Raw genomic sequence first — 18,807 nt, forward strand, 5'->3', positions numbered from 1 at the left:
ATTATGAAAATATGAGCATCAAAAATGATTTTGGTGGATTAAAACACACTGCGTCAACGAAAATCCATGAGTCCGTAATGTACTAACAAAACAAAAGAGAAAAATACATTTTCACCATTTGAGGCAGCTATGAAAAATCATCTTTTGTTTGAAAATATTAATTAAAAGGAAAGGGGCAAGCATTTATCCTGTTTTTCCAGTGTGAACTGTATTTGTATTTATTTATTATTTTTTTGTGTGTGTGACCTCCCCCCTCAGCCTCCCTCTTCGGATCTGAATTGTACTTTAGGTTGATCAAAAAACCCCAGTTATCAAAGGAAAGCTCTTTTTCACAGGGAAATACCATCCTCTGAATGTAGAAAGCATGATAGAATTAGAAAAACCTAATTTTGCAAACCTTAATGAAATGCTGATTCAAAGACTATTCACTGGCATTAAAACCATCAGGTACACGGTCAATAGAGAACATTTTTATAACACCAAAGTAACACTGCACTTTCTAGTTAGAAAGGAGAAAAACTACACAATAGAGAGATCACTGTCACCATCCTAATCCAGGGGTCAATCTTTAGCATTACTAAGGGTAAAACAAGCAGATATTATGTGATATAATGCAATGTGAAGTACACAATATCAGCTATGATGGAGTCTAGCCATAAATGTTTAATTTAATCCATCAACTCTTTAGATGTATCTTCCACTTCTCAGAAATAGAGGGGATAGGGAAAGAAACTAAATGACACCATAAGGAAGCAATCAGACATACCCAAATATTTGTGGGAAAACATTATTCTAATCTTTTGAACAAGTCAGTGTTATAAATAAAGACTGTGCTCAATAAAGAGAGTTAAGGGATGTCACAACCAGATGCAGTATGTGGTTCTAGTTTGGAAAATGGTTTGGTTAAAGAACATTTTGGAGTCAATTGGGAAATCTACATTTGAGCTATGTAACAGATGAAATGAACATTTACTAAAAAAGGCAAAGATAAGTGCCTGAAAATAATGTTAGAAAACAGTATGCACTGGATAATCTCATTTTCATTTCTTAAAAGTTTGCATTAAGAAAGTCTTTATGGATATGGCCCTAGGTATTAGAGTAGTAATCTCTGAATTGTGGGAATATGATCGTTTTACTTTTTTTCTAATTTATTTTCTTTTAGCATATTCATTGTTACAAATCACTTATTTTTTATGCCCCTTATCCAATCTTCCCCCTCCCCCTCCCCATTTTACTTTTTTATTCTTGTTTGTTTTCTAATTCTACACAAAGCATATATACTGCTTTTGTAATAATAAAAGATTATTTTTTTAAGAATTCAGCAGCCATTATGAATTATCAAAAATGTATTTTTTTAAAGTAACACTTTCCTGGTTAGAAAAGTAAACCTTACAACATAGGGAATTGGGAAAACATAATCATCTGAAAATCACACCATTCAGAGAAAACCTTGTTGATGGAAGTGAATACTGAATGTTGTCAAGTGCCTTTTCCTCATCTATCAAGAGAAAAAAATGGATCTTCTTTCTTGCAGGAACAAATTAAGATTACTCTGGTAGCAACATGCCACATGGATTTAAAGTAGGATAAGCCTGAAGGTTGGGAACTCAGCAAACAGGTTCCTGCATTAATCTAAAAAAGAGATGAGAGCCTGAAGTAAAGTGATAGTAGTGAGAATAAAGAGGACAGGGCTATTAAGGGTGGAGAAGTGGCATGATTGATAATATACTGGCTGTAACAGGGAGAACTTATCAAGGATGAAGGAAAATTCATCAAGGTGGTAGTCATATGAAATCCTGGGAGAAAAGCATTCTAAGCCCAAGGACCAGCAAAAGCTAACATTCTGAAATGGCAATGTGCTTGGCCTATGCAAGAAAGGCAAAAAAAGAAGCAATTCTTACCCAAGTATAGTAAATGTGGGGATTACAACTTTATATTCTATTGCTTCCCTAGATATGCACTACATGCTGGCCAGTTTGGAATATTAGCTGTCCCACAAATAGACTTTCACAAAACCCTGGAAAATTACTCTACTCTTTGAGTACAGCTCACATGCCACCTTCTCTGGAAAACCTTTCCTAATCTACACCTCTTCCTATCTGTACCTCCCCAAATCAAATGTTTTATTTTCCTAGTTTAAAGTTTCATAAATACTGTTATCTGGCCTTCTATCTCAATTAGTGTGCCAGTCTCCCTTTTTTTTTAAAAGTAAAACATTTTATTAATAATCTTTTATAATGATTACACATTAAAATATTTTGTATCTATTGGATTAAATATATTAAAATCCACTTCACCACATTGTTTCAGGAGATGACCTAACCAAGGAGGAAATGCTGACTGTAAGAGAGCGATCTGCAAGGTGGCAAATAGAATGGAAGGAACTATTAATTCCAGAACACTTGCCCTCAAGTTTAAGCTCATGAAATAAATTCACAAACTGAGCAGTTTCTATCTTAACTAAATTGAATATAGGTTAAACTATCAGTCAATTAACTTTAACTTATTTGGTAGAAGACAATAAAAAAGTTAAGTAAAAGTCTAACAAAGAGACAATAAGCAAAGTCTTTCTTTAAACAATGTAAGTAGCCTTGCCGAAACAGGGCCTCAAAAAACTGGTTTAAGTCTCAAGAGTTGTTTCTCTCCATGGGAATCTTTAGTAAAAGGCAAAAGATTTACACAATCTGAAGAGAAACCAGAGTATCTAGTGTTATTTTCTTACACTCCCTGTACCTTAGGAACAGAAGCTGTCTTATTCTGTATATCTTCTTTTGCTCCTAGCACTATATATATGCAGCAACTATTTGCTGAATCTAACTGAATGGAAAACATAAAGGTTAAGATTAAAATTGAATTTTTTCCTTTACTACTCTCCCAAATTAAGAACATGTCGAGTTTTGGCAGGTGGTGACAATAGGAAATTATTATAAAAAGAACGACCAACTAAATTAAAATATAACAAGAAATGATCAATTGGCTTGACAAAATCTATCTGAATGTGCCAGTAATTCTGTGAGATTAATAAAAGATCTATTAACAAGAGTTCAAATGAATTTAATTGAACTACCACCCTTTAAATTAGTCATGGATGAGTACTACATTGAGTTTTGGACTTCATATAGCAAAAGGAATGTGAACAGCCAAGACAAAATCCAGTAATAAGTAAGCCAAAAATTGTTGTGGAGAGATGGTATTGAAGGCAAAGCTGAAAGAATCCATGACTGGCTTTATGTGGTTACTAACACAGTCCCTAGGTTACCAGTGATTCTCAAGAGGAAGCTGAGCTTCCAGGGCATGTGGGTCCGGGGAAGGGCAAGAGGAATTTGTAAAGGTATTTTCACAGTAACCTTAAGATATGTTTTTAATCATAATCTGTATTTTTAAATTAAGATAAGATTATTTTTAACTTAAGTTTGGCACTAGTTTTAAAAGGTTCCAAACATCATTTTGACAAGATTTGAATAGTAATGGACATGCAGTTTAGGTTGACTGAAGTTCAAGACCTTATGCAGATACTCATTCTAAGCATCCCACTATTGGAGTTACAAAATATAATTGAGCAACCTGTCACATAACCACCAGTAAAAGGTGAAGAACGTTAGGGTAAGAACGCAAAAGTATTTATAGTAATCTTTTCAATGTCTTTGATAATGCAACAAAGTATGAATGACGACCTATATTACACATGAAGAGGCAAATTTCAAATGTGTAAATATTTGTAAGCTCAGGTGTTTTTTCACACATACTGAAAGTGCAAAGGAAAACATTAAACACGAGCTACTTTTATAAGGCAACATAAATTTCACACCAGTTCCGCAATAATTATACTCCAGATTTTGTATGCCAGGAAAGCACAAATTTAAGTGTTCTATTTATATCTGTCAAGTAAATTAGTTTATTGAGGTTACCGTTAAACTCAAATCTGATTCCTGGGCTAAGGAAGGAAATCTAGGCTGAGAGAGCCAAAGGGAAGAGGCACTGTTAGGAACAATCTGGAGGCTACTATCATTGTAGGCCCCGCTGCACCTGCTCCGGGTCATGACTCCTCCAGTCTCCCATCATAGTGCCATGTGGAGCCTGGCAGGGCCTGGATTCAACTGGTCGACTTACTGGCAGACCTTGGCAACTCATTGGGCCTCTCTGAACCTCACTTTCCTCAACTATAAAATGGGGATGATACTTATTTGCTGGGATTAAACAAAAATAGTGGTGCCAGGAACTTAGTAAAAGTTCAATAAATAGGGTCATTATCACGATATTCCTGGTCAAAGGTTCCTTGGATCGAAATGGTTGTTCAGGCTCCTCAGAGCCAATGACCTGCTAGAGGTCTCCCTCCCACTAAATCTTTGGATGAGAAGGGGAAGGGGACTAAAGGAAAGGGTGAGTAGGGCTGAGGGCAGAAGAAGTCCACAGAGCAGGAGAAGCCAGCGCAAAGGAGAAGAGGGCCAGGGCAGAGGCGAGGTGGAGGGCGGGGGCAAGGCCCCAGCCCGAGGGGTGGTGGTGGGCAAGGGCGAGGCCCCCGCCCGATGGGGAATGGGGGTGGAGGGCGAGGAGTCGGCCTGATGGGGGATGGGGGATGGGGGTGGAGGCTGAGGATCCAGCAGTATGGGGGGTGGGGGGCAAGGAGCCAGCCCGTCGGGGGTGGGGGATGGGTGTGGAGCATGAGGAGCGGGCCTGACGGCGCAATGGGCATGGCCGACGAGGTGCCCGCCAGACGGGGATGGGCGTGGAGGGCGAGGAGCCAGCCTGTCGGGGATGGGGGTGGAGGGCGAGGAGACGGCCCAACGGGGATGGGGGTGGAGGGCGAGGAGCCAGCCTGTCGGGGATGGGGGTGGAGCGCGAGGAGACGGTCCAATGGGGATGGGCGTGGAGGGCGAGGAGCCAGCCTGTCGGGGATGGGGGTGGAGGGCGAGGAGACGGCCCACCGGGGATCGTGGTGGCAGGTGAAGGCAAGGAGCCGGCCGGACTGGGGATGGGGGGCAAGGAGCCGCCCAAGGGAGATGGGGGTGCAGGTGAGGGTGAGGAGCCAGCCCTTTGGGGATGGGGGAAACGGGAGAGGAGGCAGCCTGTCGGGGATGAGCATGGTGGGTGAGGAGCCAGCCCATCTGGGATTGGGGTGGCCGAAGGATGAGAGCGAGGAGCCGGCCTGAGGGTGGGTGGAGGGCGAGGGCTGGGGACTCAGGGTGGAACGGTCGGGGACTGGGTGGAGGCCGCCCGCAGTCCAGGCCGCATGGCCGCCCTCACACCCCCTCAGTCCCCTCAGACAAATTGTTGCCGACTGGGCTGGGTGGAGGAGTTCTGGTCCCACCCCGAGGTGCCCAGTTACCAGAGCCGTTGGGGCCGATGATGCAGGTGAACCTCTTGAAGGGGCCGATGATCTGGCGGCCCCGCCACGACTTGAAGTTCTCCACGACCAGCACCTGCAGGAAGCCCATGGCGGCAGCCTCCTCACCTCAGCCGCGTCCTCGCGTTTGGCGGGAAAAGCACGGGAAGAGCCTCTCCAAGTCTCGCGAGGCGAGAGCGAGACTGCGGGGAGCGCTGCGCCGTTCCTTAGCAACCAACCAGCGTTGGCGTTTTGGCACCCTGGGCGACGTGCTGGAAAGCGGGTCTGAAAACCGCGGTGCAGACGTGCATCCCACCAGCACAGCCCCCTAGGGAGCCAGCCTCTTCAGGGCCACAGCTTGCTTCGTTTTTGTTGTCTTTTTTTCTTATTTTGCATCTTGTAAAAATCGCTTAGCATTTCCTGTCGATTCCCGCAGCCATGGAGGTGGCCCTGCCCAGGGACCTGGAGCAGCCCGCTAGCCTGGCCAAGAGGAGACACCCGGAGCTGTGCAGGCAGTGACGGATCTTCAACGCCAGGAACAGGATCGTCGGGGAGAAGGGGCCTGAGAGGGCGAGGGAGGCAGATGGCGGGAGAGGGGAGGGGATGACCCTTAAAATGAAACTTCTGGTCCAGGCACAGCTGTAAATGGCACCAGGTTTTGTCGGGGTGCGGGGGTGGGAGTAGGAGGAAGAGTTCGATGTATTGACTTTGTTGAAGATGGGGGAGAACCTCACAGGCCGAATAATGCACCCAGTTACCTGCCAGGAGGGCACATGGCGGCCTGGAGCAGGCCGGGAGCTTGTCCGGAGTTAGTGGCGGACAGAGACTAGAATGCGGTTCTCCCCGCTTCGAGTCAGACTTAATACATTGCCTGGGGTGCCTTCGAGTCCGTTCATGTGACAGATGCTGGTGGAGTTCTTCTTTTGTGGCAAGCCGGAGCCGGGTGGTGGAGATGAGGAATAAAAGTCCCTGACCTTGCAGAGTTCATGGCTCGGCAAAGGAGGCGGGCACTGAAACGGTCACATTAAAATCAGGGGAATCAGTGCAGTGAGGGAGGGGGCACTGGGATGCCACGCCGCAGAGTCTGGGGTTGGGAGGGGAAATCAAAGCAGCCTTCCGAGAGGAGGTGATGCCTACACATGTTCTGAGGGTGAGTATCTGTTAACCAGGAGAGAGGGGGAAGGAAGCTCTGGGGAAAGCTGAGGGTTTAGGCTGAAGAACAAAATATAAGCAAAGGTATCCAAGTATGAAAAGGCCTGATATGTTCCTAAGACAACTTGTTTATAGTGGGGCAAGGCCAAAAAGATAAGTAAGATGGTTCTCTATTGAGTGAAATAATCTGGCTCTAACCCCTATCTCTGGTTTCCCATCCTCAGGGAGACACAGGAGCCTGGGATGTTCAAGTTCATGACCAGAAGATAAAAGAAGCAACTGAAAAAGCTAGACATGAAACCTTTGGTGAGCATTTCCTGAACGCTTACCTATCGATTTAGGGCTGTGTTCCTCTAGACTCCAGCCCTCATGTCTTCACATATGTAAAAAGTTGTCATTTTCACACTGTTCCTCCTTTTAAATTTTCACAATTTCTCGTGCTCAATTAACTATGCACTGAATCATCTTCTTTTAAGAGAAAAACAGCTTCTGAATTCTAATGTAGATTGTAGGAAATATATTTTAAGGATAGATGTATGTTTTTTTCTATTTTCTTCAAAAACACACACACACACACACACACACACACACACACACACACACACACACACACACACACACGAACACATACTCTGCCCAAAAGTTCAAGACCTTCTTCGGAGGACAATTGTTTACACCAGATGACATGCACATGCCTGAGCTCATGCCCCTGAGCTGACTCAGAGATAGACATGATTCAAGTAATAGTGTTCTAGGTCTTAGACCAAAACTTCAAATGCAATTCATTTTCCCCTATCTTGACCAACAATTTCAACAATTGTTGGAATATCAGTTTTTTAAAACACCATAAGGATTTATAAATTAAAATTTTTTTAAATTAACAAAAGGAGGATATGAAATTGTACATGCAGTGGCCTATCGATTAGGTTTTTAGAATTGTGTTTTTTATATACGTAGGTAATGCTCCCCTCGCCTCATAATTTTCCTCTTCTTTCCTCCTCAGAAGTGTGCATTATTCACATGCATTTTTCTATACTTGCACTATTTGTGTATGTATCCATAACAATATACAATTTTTTGCGTGTGTGTTTTTAAAATTTAGGCAGTATCCTATTGATTGGATCCTTTTGCAATGTTTTTTCTTTCATTCAGCGTTCTATTTTCGAAATTAATCCACGATCTACATATTGAAAGTATTCATTTTAATTGTTTTACTGCATTTTGTTTAATGAATTAAGCACACTTTTTTTTATTCATTCCCCTGCTGATGGCTGGTTTAGATTTTTTCCCCATTTTCTTTATCATTGCAAACACTGCTGCGATGACTGTCCATGCATTATGTCCCTAGTGCACTTGTGAGAGAGATACCTAGGAGTGAAATGGAAGGATCTTAGGTAGGCATGCTTTCCATTTTATGGGATATGGACAAATTGCTTTGTTATAAATATACCAGCTTATGCTCCCACAAGCAGTGAATGAGGGCTGTTGTTTCCCCACATCCTTACTAATAAGTGCTATTATGGCATTTTAAATATTTTGCTTCCAATGCACTGAATGTTTCCCATCTTGTAAGGCTGATCATCTTTTCACAAGTTTATTGATCCCTCGTGTTTCCTTATTATGATTTGCCTGTTCTTAACCTTTGCCCATTTTTTGGTTGAGGTGTTTGGGTTTTTAAAATTTATTTTAAGTACTCTTTGTATTTTCAGGACATTAATCCTTTAATGTTTGTGTTTTTGTTTTTGTTTATTTTTTGGAGGATTGCTTTACTTTTACAATCACTGAAAGTTATTATTTTAAGTGAATTCAAATTTATTTTTTCCTCTGAATCTTAAGCTTATGGATATGTTATGTCTCTTCTAGCTGCTGAAATGAGACAAAATGACAAAATCATGTGTGTATTAGAAGACCGGGAAAGGAGAGATAGGAAAAATCTCTGTAGAGTTATCAGTGACTTCCAACAGAGCTTTCAGAAGCCAGAAACTCACCGTGAATTTGATCTATCTGACCTCCTAGTCCTTAAGAATGATCTTCCAGCCCGGCAGTCAGATAATGATATTCGGAGTACAATATCGGGAATGCAGAAATTCATGGGGGAGGATTTAAACTTCCATGAGAGAAAGAAATTCCAAGAGGAACAAAACAGAGAATGGTCCTTGCAAGAGCAAAGGGAATGGAAGAATGCTCGTATTAACCAAAACCGTGCAGGTAACGAAACAGGAGAGATGAATTGCTCTCAGTACTCACTTCAGCAATCAACTCCCCGGTTTTTTCGGGGTTTTTTGTTTTTGTTTTTTGAGTCCTACTAATGTGCACAGTCATATGCTGCTTTGTCTGTGTGGGGAAAGGGAAGTCAGAGCCTGCACCCCAGGAGGGAAACATCCCAGCCACACGTCAGTCATGCAGGAAACACTTCCTGGGTGTGTGTCTGTGTTGGGGCCCCAGCTGGGAGCATGTCAGGGGATGAGGGCATGATAAAGAGCTTCGGTGAAGATAAGGCAGGGAGCTGGGACGGGGAGTGGTGTACTGTGCCCTCATGAGCTGCTCCTCTCTGCGTGTTAATTTGCAACCTTCTTAGCTCAGTCTCTCTCAGCCTCCTCTTTTCCCACTCTCCTCTCCCTGAGTGATGTCTCCACAAATCGTCTGAACCCACACCTACCAGACTTCTGCTCTCTCCCCCTCCACTGAAACTGCCTGGCCAACCTTTCCAGTGACTCCATATTGCCCAATCCATGGTCAGTTTTTTGTCTTCCTTTTAACCTATCAGCAGCATGTGAGAGTCAATCCATTTCTCTTTGAAATCCTTAGGCAATTTGGCTTCCAGAACACCATACTCGTGCTGATTCTCTTTCCGTCCCAGCTCCTTGGTTAGCTCCTCCTCATTTTCTGAGGTTGCACACCAATGCTCTCTGGGCCTCTCCTCTATCAGCTAAACTCCTCCACTGGGTGATCTCATCTATACTCAGAACTTTAAACACCACCTATAGGCCAGCATTTCCCAAATTTATTTATTTATTTATTTATTTATTTATTTTTAAATTTTATTTTGTCGATATACATTGTGGCTGATTATTGCTCCCCATCACCAAAACCTCCCTCCCTTCTCCCTCCCCCCCTCCCCCCTAACAATGTCCTTTCTGTTTGCTTGTTGTATCAACTTCAAGTAATTGTGGTTGTTATATCTTCTCCCCCCCCCCCCCCCGGTCTTGTGTGTGTGTGTGTGTGTGTGTGTGTGTGAATTTATATATGAATTTTTAGCTCCCACCAATAAGTGAGAACATGTGGTATTTCTCTTTCTGTGCCTGACTTGTTTCACTTAATATAATTCTCTCAAGGTCCATCCATGTTGTTGCAAATGGCAGTATTTCATTCGTTTTTATAGCTGAGTAGTATTCCATTGTCTACACATGGAAAATGTACCACATTTTCCGTATCCACTCATCTGATGATGGACATTTGGGCTGGTTCCAACTCTTGGCTATTATAAAGAGTGCTGCGATGAACATTGGGGAACAGTTATACGATGATTCCATTCGATTGGATGATTTCCATTCCTCTGGGTATATTCCCAACAGTGGGATAGCTGGGTCGTATGGTAGATCTATCTGCAATTGTTTGAGGAACCTCCATACCATTTTCCATAGAGGCTGCACCATTTTGCAGTCCCACCAACAATGTATGAGAGTTCCTTTTTCTCTGCAACCTCGCCAGCATTTATCGTTCAGAGTCTTTTGGATTTTAGCCATCCTAACTGGGGTTAGATGGTATCTCAGTGTGGTTTTGATTTGCATTTCCCGGATGCTGAGTGATGTTGAGCATTTTTTCATATGTCTGTTGGCCATTTGTATATCTTCCTTAGAGAAATGCCTACTTAGCTCTTTTGCCCATTTTTTAATTGGGTTGCTTGTTTTCTTCTTGTAAAGTTGTTTGAGTTCCTTATATATTCTGGATATTAATCCTTTGTCAGATGTATATTTTGCAAATATTTTCTCCCACTCTGTTGGTTGTCTTTTATTTTTTTTTATTTTTATTTTTTTTTAAATTTTATTTTGTCGATATACATTGTAGCTGATTAATGCTCCCCATCACCAAAACCTCCCTCCCTTCTCCCTCCCCCCCTCCCCCCCAACAATGTCCTTTCTGTTTGCTTGTTGTATCAACTTCAAATAATTGTGGTTGTTATATCTTCTTCCCTCCCCCCCCCCGATTTGTGTGTGTGTGTGTGTATGTGTGTGTGTGAATTTATATATTAATTTTTAGCTCCCTCCAATAAGTGAGAACATGTGGTATTTCTCTTTCTGTGCCTGACTTCTTTCACTTAATATAATTCTCTCAAGGTCCATCCATGTTGTTGCAAATGGCAGTATTTCATTCGTTTTTATAGCTGAGTAGTATTCCATTGTGTAGATGTACCACATTTTCCGTATCCACTCATCTGATGATGGGCATTTGGGCTGGTTCCAACTCTTGGCTATTGTAAAGAGTGCTGCGATGAACATTGGGGAACAGGTATACCTTCGACTTGATGATTTCCATTCCTCTGGGTATATTCCCAACAGTGGGATGGCTGGGTCGTATGGTAGATCTATTTGCAATTGTTTAAGGAACCTCCATACCATTTTCCATAGAGGCTGCACCATTTTGCAGTCCCACCAACAATGTATGAGAGTTCCTTTTTCTCCGCAGCCTCGCCAGCATTTATCGTTCATAGTCTTTTGGATTTTAGCCATCCTAACTGGGGTTAGATGGTATCTCAATGTGGTTTTGATTTGCATTTCCCGGATGCTGAGTGATGTTGAGCATTTTTTCATATGTCTGTTGGCCATTTGGATATCTTCCTTAGAGAAATGCCTACTTAGTTCTTTTGCCCATTTTTTAATTGGGTTGCTTGTTTTCTTCTTGTAAAGTTGTTTGAGTTCCTTATATATTCTGGATATTAATCCTTTGTCAGATGTATATTTTGCAAATATTTTCTCCCACTCTGTTGGTTGTCTTTTAACTCTTTTAATTGTTTCTTTTGCTGTGCAGAAGCTTTTTAGTTTGATATAATCCCATTTGTTTATTTTTCCTTTGGTTGCCCGTGCTTTTGGGGTCGTATTCATGAAGTCTGTGCCCAGTCCTATTTCCTGAAGTGTTTCCCCTATGTTTTCTTTAAGAAGTTTTATTGTCTCAGGGTGTATATTTAAATCCTTAATCCATTTTGAGTTGATTTTAGTATACGGTGAGAGGTATGGATCTAGTTTCATTCTCCTGCATATCAATATCCAGTTATCCCAACACCACTTGCTGAAGAGGCAGTCCCTTACCCAGTGAATAGGCTTGGTGCCTTTGTCAAAGATCAGATGGCAGTAAGTGTGTGGGTTGATTTCTGGATTCTCTATTCTATTCCATTGGTCAGTGTGTCTGTTTTTATGCCAGTACCATACTGTTTTGGTTATTATAGCTTTGTAGTATAGCTTAAAGTCAGGTAGTGTTATGCCTCCAGCTTTATTTTTTTTGCTGAGCATTTCTTTGGCTATTCGTGGTCTTTTATTGTTCCATATAAATGTCTGAATAGATTTTTCCATTTCTGAGAAAAATGTCTTTGGAATTTTGATGGGGATTGCATTGAATTTGAATATCACTTTGGGTAGTATGGACATTTTCACTATGTTGATTCTTCCAATCCAAGAGCATGGAATATCCTTCCATCTTCTTGTATCCTCTCTAATTTCTCTCAGCAGTGGTTTGTAGTTCTCATTATAGAGATTTTTCACCTCCTTGGTTAACTCAATTCCTAAGTATTTTATTTTTTTGGTGGCTATTGTAAATGGGCAGGCTTTCTTGATTTCTCCTTCTGCATGTTCACTATTGGAGAAAAGAAATGCTACTGATTTTTGTGTGTTGATTTTGTATCCTGCTACTGTGCTGAAATCATTTATCAATTCCAACAGTTTTTTTGTAGAGGTTTTAGGCTGTTCGATATATAGGATCATGTCATCTGCAAACAGGGACAGTTTGACTTCATCTTTTCCAATCTGAATGCCCTTTATTTCCTTCTCTTCTCTGATTGCTCTGGCTAGTACTTCCAACACTATGTTGAATAGGAGTGGTGAGAGTGGGCATCCTTGTCTAGTGCCTGTTCTTAAAGGAAAAGCTTTCAGCTTTTCCCCATTCAGGATGATATTGGCAGTGGGTTTGTCATATATGGCTTTAATTATGTTGAGATACTTTCCCTCTATACCTAACTTATAGAGGGTCTTTGTCATGAATGAGTGCTGAACTTTATCAAATGCTTTTTCAGCATCTATAGATATGATCATATGGTCCTTGTGTTTGAGTTTATTAATATGGTGTATCACATTTATTGATTTGCATATGTTGAACCAACCTTTCATCCCTGGGATGAATCCCACTTGATCGTGATGAATAATTTTTCGTATGTGTTGCTGTATTCTGTTTGCTAGTATTTTAGTGAGGATTTTTGCATCTATATTCATCAAGGATATCGGCCTGTAGTTTTCTTTTTTGGTTATATCTTTACCTGGTTTTGGTATCAGGATGATGTTTGCTTCATAGAATGAGTTTGGGAGATTTGCGTCCGTTTCAATCTTTTGGAATAGTTTGTAAAGAATCGGTGTCAATTCCTCTTTGAATGTTTGGTAAAATTCTGCTGTGAATCCATCTGGTCCTGGGCTTTTCTTTGTTGGGAGCCTTCTGATAACAGCTTCAATCTCCTTTATTGTTATTGGTCTGTTCAAATTTTCTACGTCTTCACGGTTCAGTTTTGGGAGCTTGTGTGTGTCCAGAAATTTATCCATTTCCTCCAGATTTTCAAATTTGTTGGCGTATAGTTGTTTATAGTAGTCTCGAATGATTCCTTGTATTTCAGATGAATCAGTTGTAATATCGCCTTTTTCATTTCTAATTTTTGTTATTTGAGTCTTCTCTCTTCTTTTTTTAGTTAGCCATGCTAATGGTTTGTCAATTTTATTTATCTTTTCAAAAAACCAACTTTTTGATTCGTTGATCTTTTGAATTGTTTTTTGGTTTTCAATTTCATTCAGTTCTGCTCTGATCTTAATGATTTCTTTCCGTCTGCTAACTTTAGGATTGGATTGTTCTTGTTTTTCTAGTTCTTTAAGGTGAAGTGTTAGGTTGTTCACTTGCCATCTTTCCATTCTTCTGAAGTGAGCATTTAATGCAATAAATTTTCCCCTCAATACTGCTTTTGCAGTATCCCACAGGTTTTGGTATGATGTATCATTGTTTTCATTAGTTTCAATAAACTTTTTGATTTCCTGCTTGATTTCTTCTTGGACCCATATGTCATTAAGTAGAATGCTGTTTAATTTCCATGTGTTTGTATAGTTTCCAGAGTTTTGTTTGTTATTAATTTCTAGTTTTAATCCATTGTGGTCTGAGAAGATACATGGGATAATTCCAATTTTTTTGAATTTATTGAGACTTGATTTGTGACCTAATATGTGATCTATCCTGGAGAATGATCCATGTGCTGATGAGAAGAATGAATATTCTGAGGTTGTTGGGTGGAATGTTCTGTAGATATCTGCCAATTCCAATTGGTCTAGAGTCTTGTTTAGATCTTGTGTTTCTCTACTGATTCTTTGCCTAGATGATCTGTCTAATATTGACAGTGGAGTGTTCAGGTCCCCTGCTATTATGGTATTAGTGTCTATTTCCTTCTTTAGGTCTAATAGAGTTTGTTTTATAAATCTGGCTGCTGCAACATTGGGTGCATACATATTTATGATTGTTATGTCTTCTTGATGGATCAGTCCTTTTATCATTAAGTAGTGTCCCTCATTGTCTCTTTTTATGGTTTTTAGTTTAAAGTCTATTTTGTCAGATATAAGAATAGCCACTCCAGCTCGTTTTTCTTTTCTGTTTGCATGGTAAATCTTTTTCCATCCTTTCACTCTTAGTCTGTGTGAATCTTTATGGGTGAGGTGGGTCTCTTGTAGGCAGCATATAGTTGGGTCCTGCTTTTTGATCCAGTCAGCCAGTCTGTGTCTTTTAATTGGGGAATTTAAGCCTTTAACATTAAGAGTTGTTATTGAAAGGTGTTGATTTATTCCTAGCATTTTATTGGTTGTTTGGTTGTCTTAGGTGTCTTTTGTTCCTTGCTTTCTGATTTACTGTTTGGTTTCTTTGTTTGTTGGTTCCTTAGGTTGTAGATAGTGTTTTTGTTAGCTTGTTTTCTCTTCATGAATGCCATTTTTATTGTACTAGCGGGTTTAGATTTTTCTTAGGTTTTTATGGCAGTGGTAGTTATTTTTCAGGAACCAAACCCAGTACTCCCTTGAGGATTTCTTGTAAGGGTGGTCTTGTGGTAGTGAACTCCCGCAGTTTTTGTTTGTCTGAGAAATATACTATTTGCCCCTCATTTCGGAAGGATAGCCTTGCAGGGTAGAGTATTCTTGGCTGGCAATCTTTGTCTTTTAGTATTTTGAAAATATCATCCCATTCCTTTCTAGCTTTTAGGGTTTGTGATGAAAAGTCTGATGTTAACCTGATTGGGGCTCCCTTATAGGTGATTTGACGCTTCTCTCTTGCAGCTTTTAAGATTCTCTCTTTGTCTCTGAGTTTTGTCAATTTGACTATGACATGTCTTGGAGAAGGCCTTTTTGGGTTGAATACGTTTGGAGATCGTTGAGCTTCCTGGATCTGAAGATTTGTGATTTTTCCTATACCTGGGAAGTTTTCTGCCACTATTTTGTTGAATATGTTTTCAATGGAATCTCCATTTTCCTCCCCTTCTGGAATACCCATGACTCGGATATTTGAGCGCTTGAGGTTGTCTGATATCTCTCTCAGATTTTCTTCCATGTCCTTGATTCTTTTTTCTTTCTTTTTGTCTGCTTGTGTTATTTCAAACAGCCCATCTTCAAGTTCAGAGGTTCTCTCTTCAACTTCGACAAGCCTGCTGGTTAAACTCTCCGTTGTGTTTTTTATTTCGCTGAATAACTTCTTCAGTTCAGCAAGTTCTGCTACATTTTTTTTCAGGACATTGATTTCCTTGTATATTTCCTCTTTCAGATCCTGTATACTTTTCCTCATTTCATCATGATGTCTAGCTGAGTTTTCTTGTATCTCATTCAGTTTCCTTAGAATTATCACTCGAAATTCCTTGTCAGTTATTTCAAGGGCTTCTTGTTCTATAGGATCTAGAGTATGAGATTTATTAACTTTTGGTGGTGTACTTTCTTGATTTTTTGTATTTCTGGTGTCTTTTTTTTTGGTGTTTATTCATTGTGGCAGGGGGTTTCACAGTCCACCGGTTTGAGACTAATGACTAACTAGGATGTTGCTGTGGTTGCCAATTTGGTATGGCTCCCGCCGTGACTGCTCAGTTGGCCTCTAGTGTCTTGTGTGTGTGGTTGCCTCAGGTCTTGGGCTTCTCCGGGGATCCACCTTTCTGGTCAGCTTGTACTCTGCTGGGCTGGTGGATCACGTACCACAGGGTGTGTGATCTCTGTTGAGCTTTCACTTCCTGTACAGGACTTCTCCCCGTTCCGTGTGCTCTGGCCCAGGCTGTTAGATCGTGCAGTGGCGACCCCACCGGGTGTGTGGTTTCTGTCGAGTCTCCGCCTCCCTGGCCGCACGTCTCCCCCCTCTGTGCACACTGTGCTGGGCTGGGGAGTGTCTTCTGCACCCCTCGTCTATCAGCTGGGCCTTCAAGACCCTGCTCAGCACCGCCTCGCCCAGGAAGTCTACCAGGTTTCTGCTAGGCACAGACGACCAGTCTCTCTGGGTGCCTTTGTAGCACTGTGTAGATCTTTCTCGGGTCTTGTTCACCTTTGTATCCCCCCGGTATAAACCGAGTCTAGTGCCCGCCTGCAGCCTGCTCTCCGGCAGGTTCAAGCGGACCTGGGAAGTCTCCTACCACACTATTCCCAACCAGAAATTCGTTAGGCTTTTTTCCAAACTGGTGGTCGCAGAGATGTTATCTGCCTCCCAGTAACAGGAAGTTTACCGGGGCCGGAGTCCAGGGTGTGGTGGAGTGACAGTCGGCCCGCCCGTACTTCCTAGTCCTCCCAACACTGGTCGGGACGCCCCACACCCCCAGCCCCGCCAGAGAACCGCGGAGGGAGTGGGAGAGGAGGCCGGCCCGCAGGGTCCGGAAAGCCCCGCGCCAGGCCAAGCAAATGGGCTCAGTGATGGCCGAGCAGGGCGGAGCTGCCCGCACCTGGGAAAATGGAGGCAGCACCGGGGGCAGTGAGTGGCGTGGTGGTGCAGGCAGGAGCCGCATGGGCATCCACCCCCCGAACAGAGCTGTGCCAGGGATCACTCACAGTGCTGTGCCAGGTCGGGCGCTCGCTCTGTCTCTGGTTTGTTGCCTTCCGTGTTCTCGGCGCTGCCACCTCGGGCTGTTCAGTCGCGGCGCCGCTCGGGCGCTCCCAGGAATCTTCTTTAATGCCGGCCTGAAACCTCGATTCCTGAATAGGGCAGCTGGCCGCCTTCAGTGCGGCCCCAGCCTCCGGAATCCTGGCTGCATCCACAGCAGCCCTGGCGCCGTGTTCCCTGTTTCAAGACTCGCTTTTGCAGCTAAGAATCAGTTCTTTTCCTGCTCCACACTTCAAAGCTGTTGCCTGTAAATGAGGCAGCCTCTCCTGCCGGGGGCAAAGTGGCGTTGAGCCCCCACGACCGGCCAGCAGCAGCAGTCCTCCCTTAAGAGATGGCCAGAGGAAGGTCCACAAGTTTCCCGGCTGCCTGAGGCCCAGTGGCCACCTTTTCCACCTCAGCTACTCCGCGCCAGCCGCCGCAGCCGCCGCCATCTTGAAACCGGAAGCCTGTTGGTTGTCTTTTAACTCTGTTAATTGTTTCTTTTGCTGTGCAGAAGCTTTTTTGTTTGATATAATTCCATTTGTTTATTTTTCCTTTGGTTGCCCGTGCTTTTGGGGTAGTATTCATGAAATCTGTGTCCAGTCCTATTTCCTGAAGTGTTTCTCCTATGTTTTCTTTAAGAAGTTTTATTGTTTCAGGGTGTATATTTAAATCCTGAATTCATTTTGAGTTGATTTTAGTATACGGTGAGAGGTATGGATCTAGTTTCATTCTCCTGCATGTGGATATCCAGTTATCCCAGCACCATTTGCTGAAGAGGCAGTCCCTTCCCCAGTGAATAGGGTTGGTGCCTTTGTCAAAGATCAGATGGCAGTAAGTGTGTGGGTTGATTTCTGGATTCTCTATTCTATTCCATTGGTCAGTGTGTCTGTTTTTATGCCAGTACCATACTGTTTTGGTTATTATAGCTTTGTAGTATAGCTTAAAGTCAGGTAGTGTTATGCCTCCAGCTTTATTTTTATAGCTCAGCATTGCTTTGGCTATGCGTGGTCTTTTATTGTTCCATATAAATGTCTGAATAGTTTTTTCCATTTCTGAGAAAAATGTCTTTGGAATTTTGATGGGGATTGCATTGAATTTGTATATCACTTTGGGTAGTATGGACATTTTCACTATGTTGATTCTTCCAATCCAAGAGCATGGGATATCTTTCCATCTTCTTGTGACCTCTCTAATTTCTCTCAGCAGTGCTTTGTAGTTCTCATTATAGAGATTTTTCACCTCCTTGGTTAACTCAATTCCTAAGTATTTTATTTTTTTGGTGGCTATTGTAAATGGGCAGGCTTTCTTGATTTCTCTTTCTGCATGTTCACTATTGGAGAAAAGAAATGCTACTGATTTTTGTGTGTTGATTTTGTATCCTCCTACTGTGCTGAAATCATTTATCAATTCCAAGAGTTTTTTTGTAGAGGTTTTAGGCTGTTCGATATATGGGATCATGTCATCTGCAAACAGGGACAGTTTGACTTCCTCTTTTCCAATCTGGATGCCCTTTATTTCCTTCTCTTCTCTGATTGCTCTGGCTAGTACTTCCAACACTATGTTGAATAGGAGTGGTGAGAGTGGGCATCCTTGTCTAGTGCCTGTTCTTAAAGGAAAAGCTTTCAGCTTTTCCCCATTCAGGATGATATTGGCAGTGGGTTTGTCATATATGGCTTTAATTATGTTGAGATACTTTCCCTCTATACCTAACTTATAGAGGGTCTTTGTCATGAATGAGTGCTGAACTTTATCAAATGCTTTTTCAGCATCTATAGATATGATCATATGGTCCTTGTGTTTGAGTTTATTAATATGGTGTATCACATTTATTGATTTGCATATGTTGAACCAACCTTTCATCCCTGGGATGAATCCCACTTGATCGTGATGAATAATTTTTCGTATGTGTTGCTGTATTCTGTTTGCTAGTATTTTAGTGAGGATTTTTGCATCTATATTCATCAAGGATATCGGCCTGTAGTTTTCTTTTTTGGTTATATCTT

At 42.0% G+C, this 18,807-nt stretch overlaps 1 protein-coding gene and 1 non-coding gene across 2 annotated transcripts in view; both read right to left on the reverse strand.

Moving 5' to 3' along the window:
* LOC134368541 (structural maintenance of chromosomes protein 1B-like) overlaps positions 1–5,435 on the reverse strand; it is a 74,974-nt gene extending 69,539 nt beyond the window's left edge. The window contains exon 1 of the mRNA XM_063084977.1: positions 5,327–5,435. Within this exon, the coding sequence (XP_062941047.1) occupies positions 5,327–5,435 (109 nt within the window). The remainder of the gene's footprint in view (positions 1–5,326) is intronic.
* LOC134368744 (U5 spliceosomal RNA) lies at positions 2,588–2,704 on the reverse strand. Its single transcript, XR_010022455.1, has one exon. It is a non-coding gene; the product is annotated as a U5 spliceosomal RNA (small nuclear RNA).
* Positions 5,436–18,807: the final 13,372 nt, after the last annotated feature.

This window comes from Cynocephalus volans, chromosome X (assembly GCF_027409185.1).
Source record: "Cynocephalus volans isolate mCynVol1 chromosome X, mCynVol1.pri, whole genome shotgun sequence".
Lineage (NCBI taxonomy): Eukaryota > Metazoa > Chordata > Mammalia > Dermoptera > Cynocephalidae > Cynocephalus > Cynocephalus volans.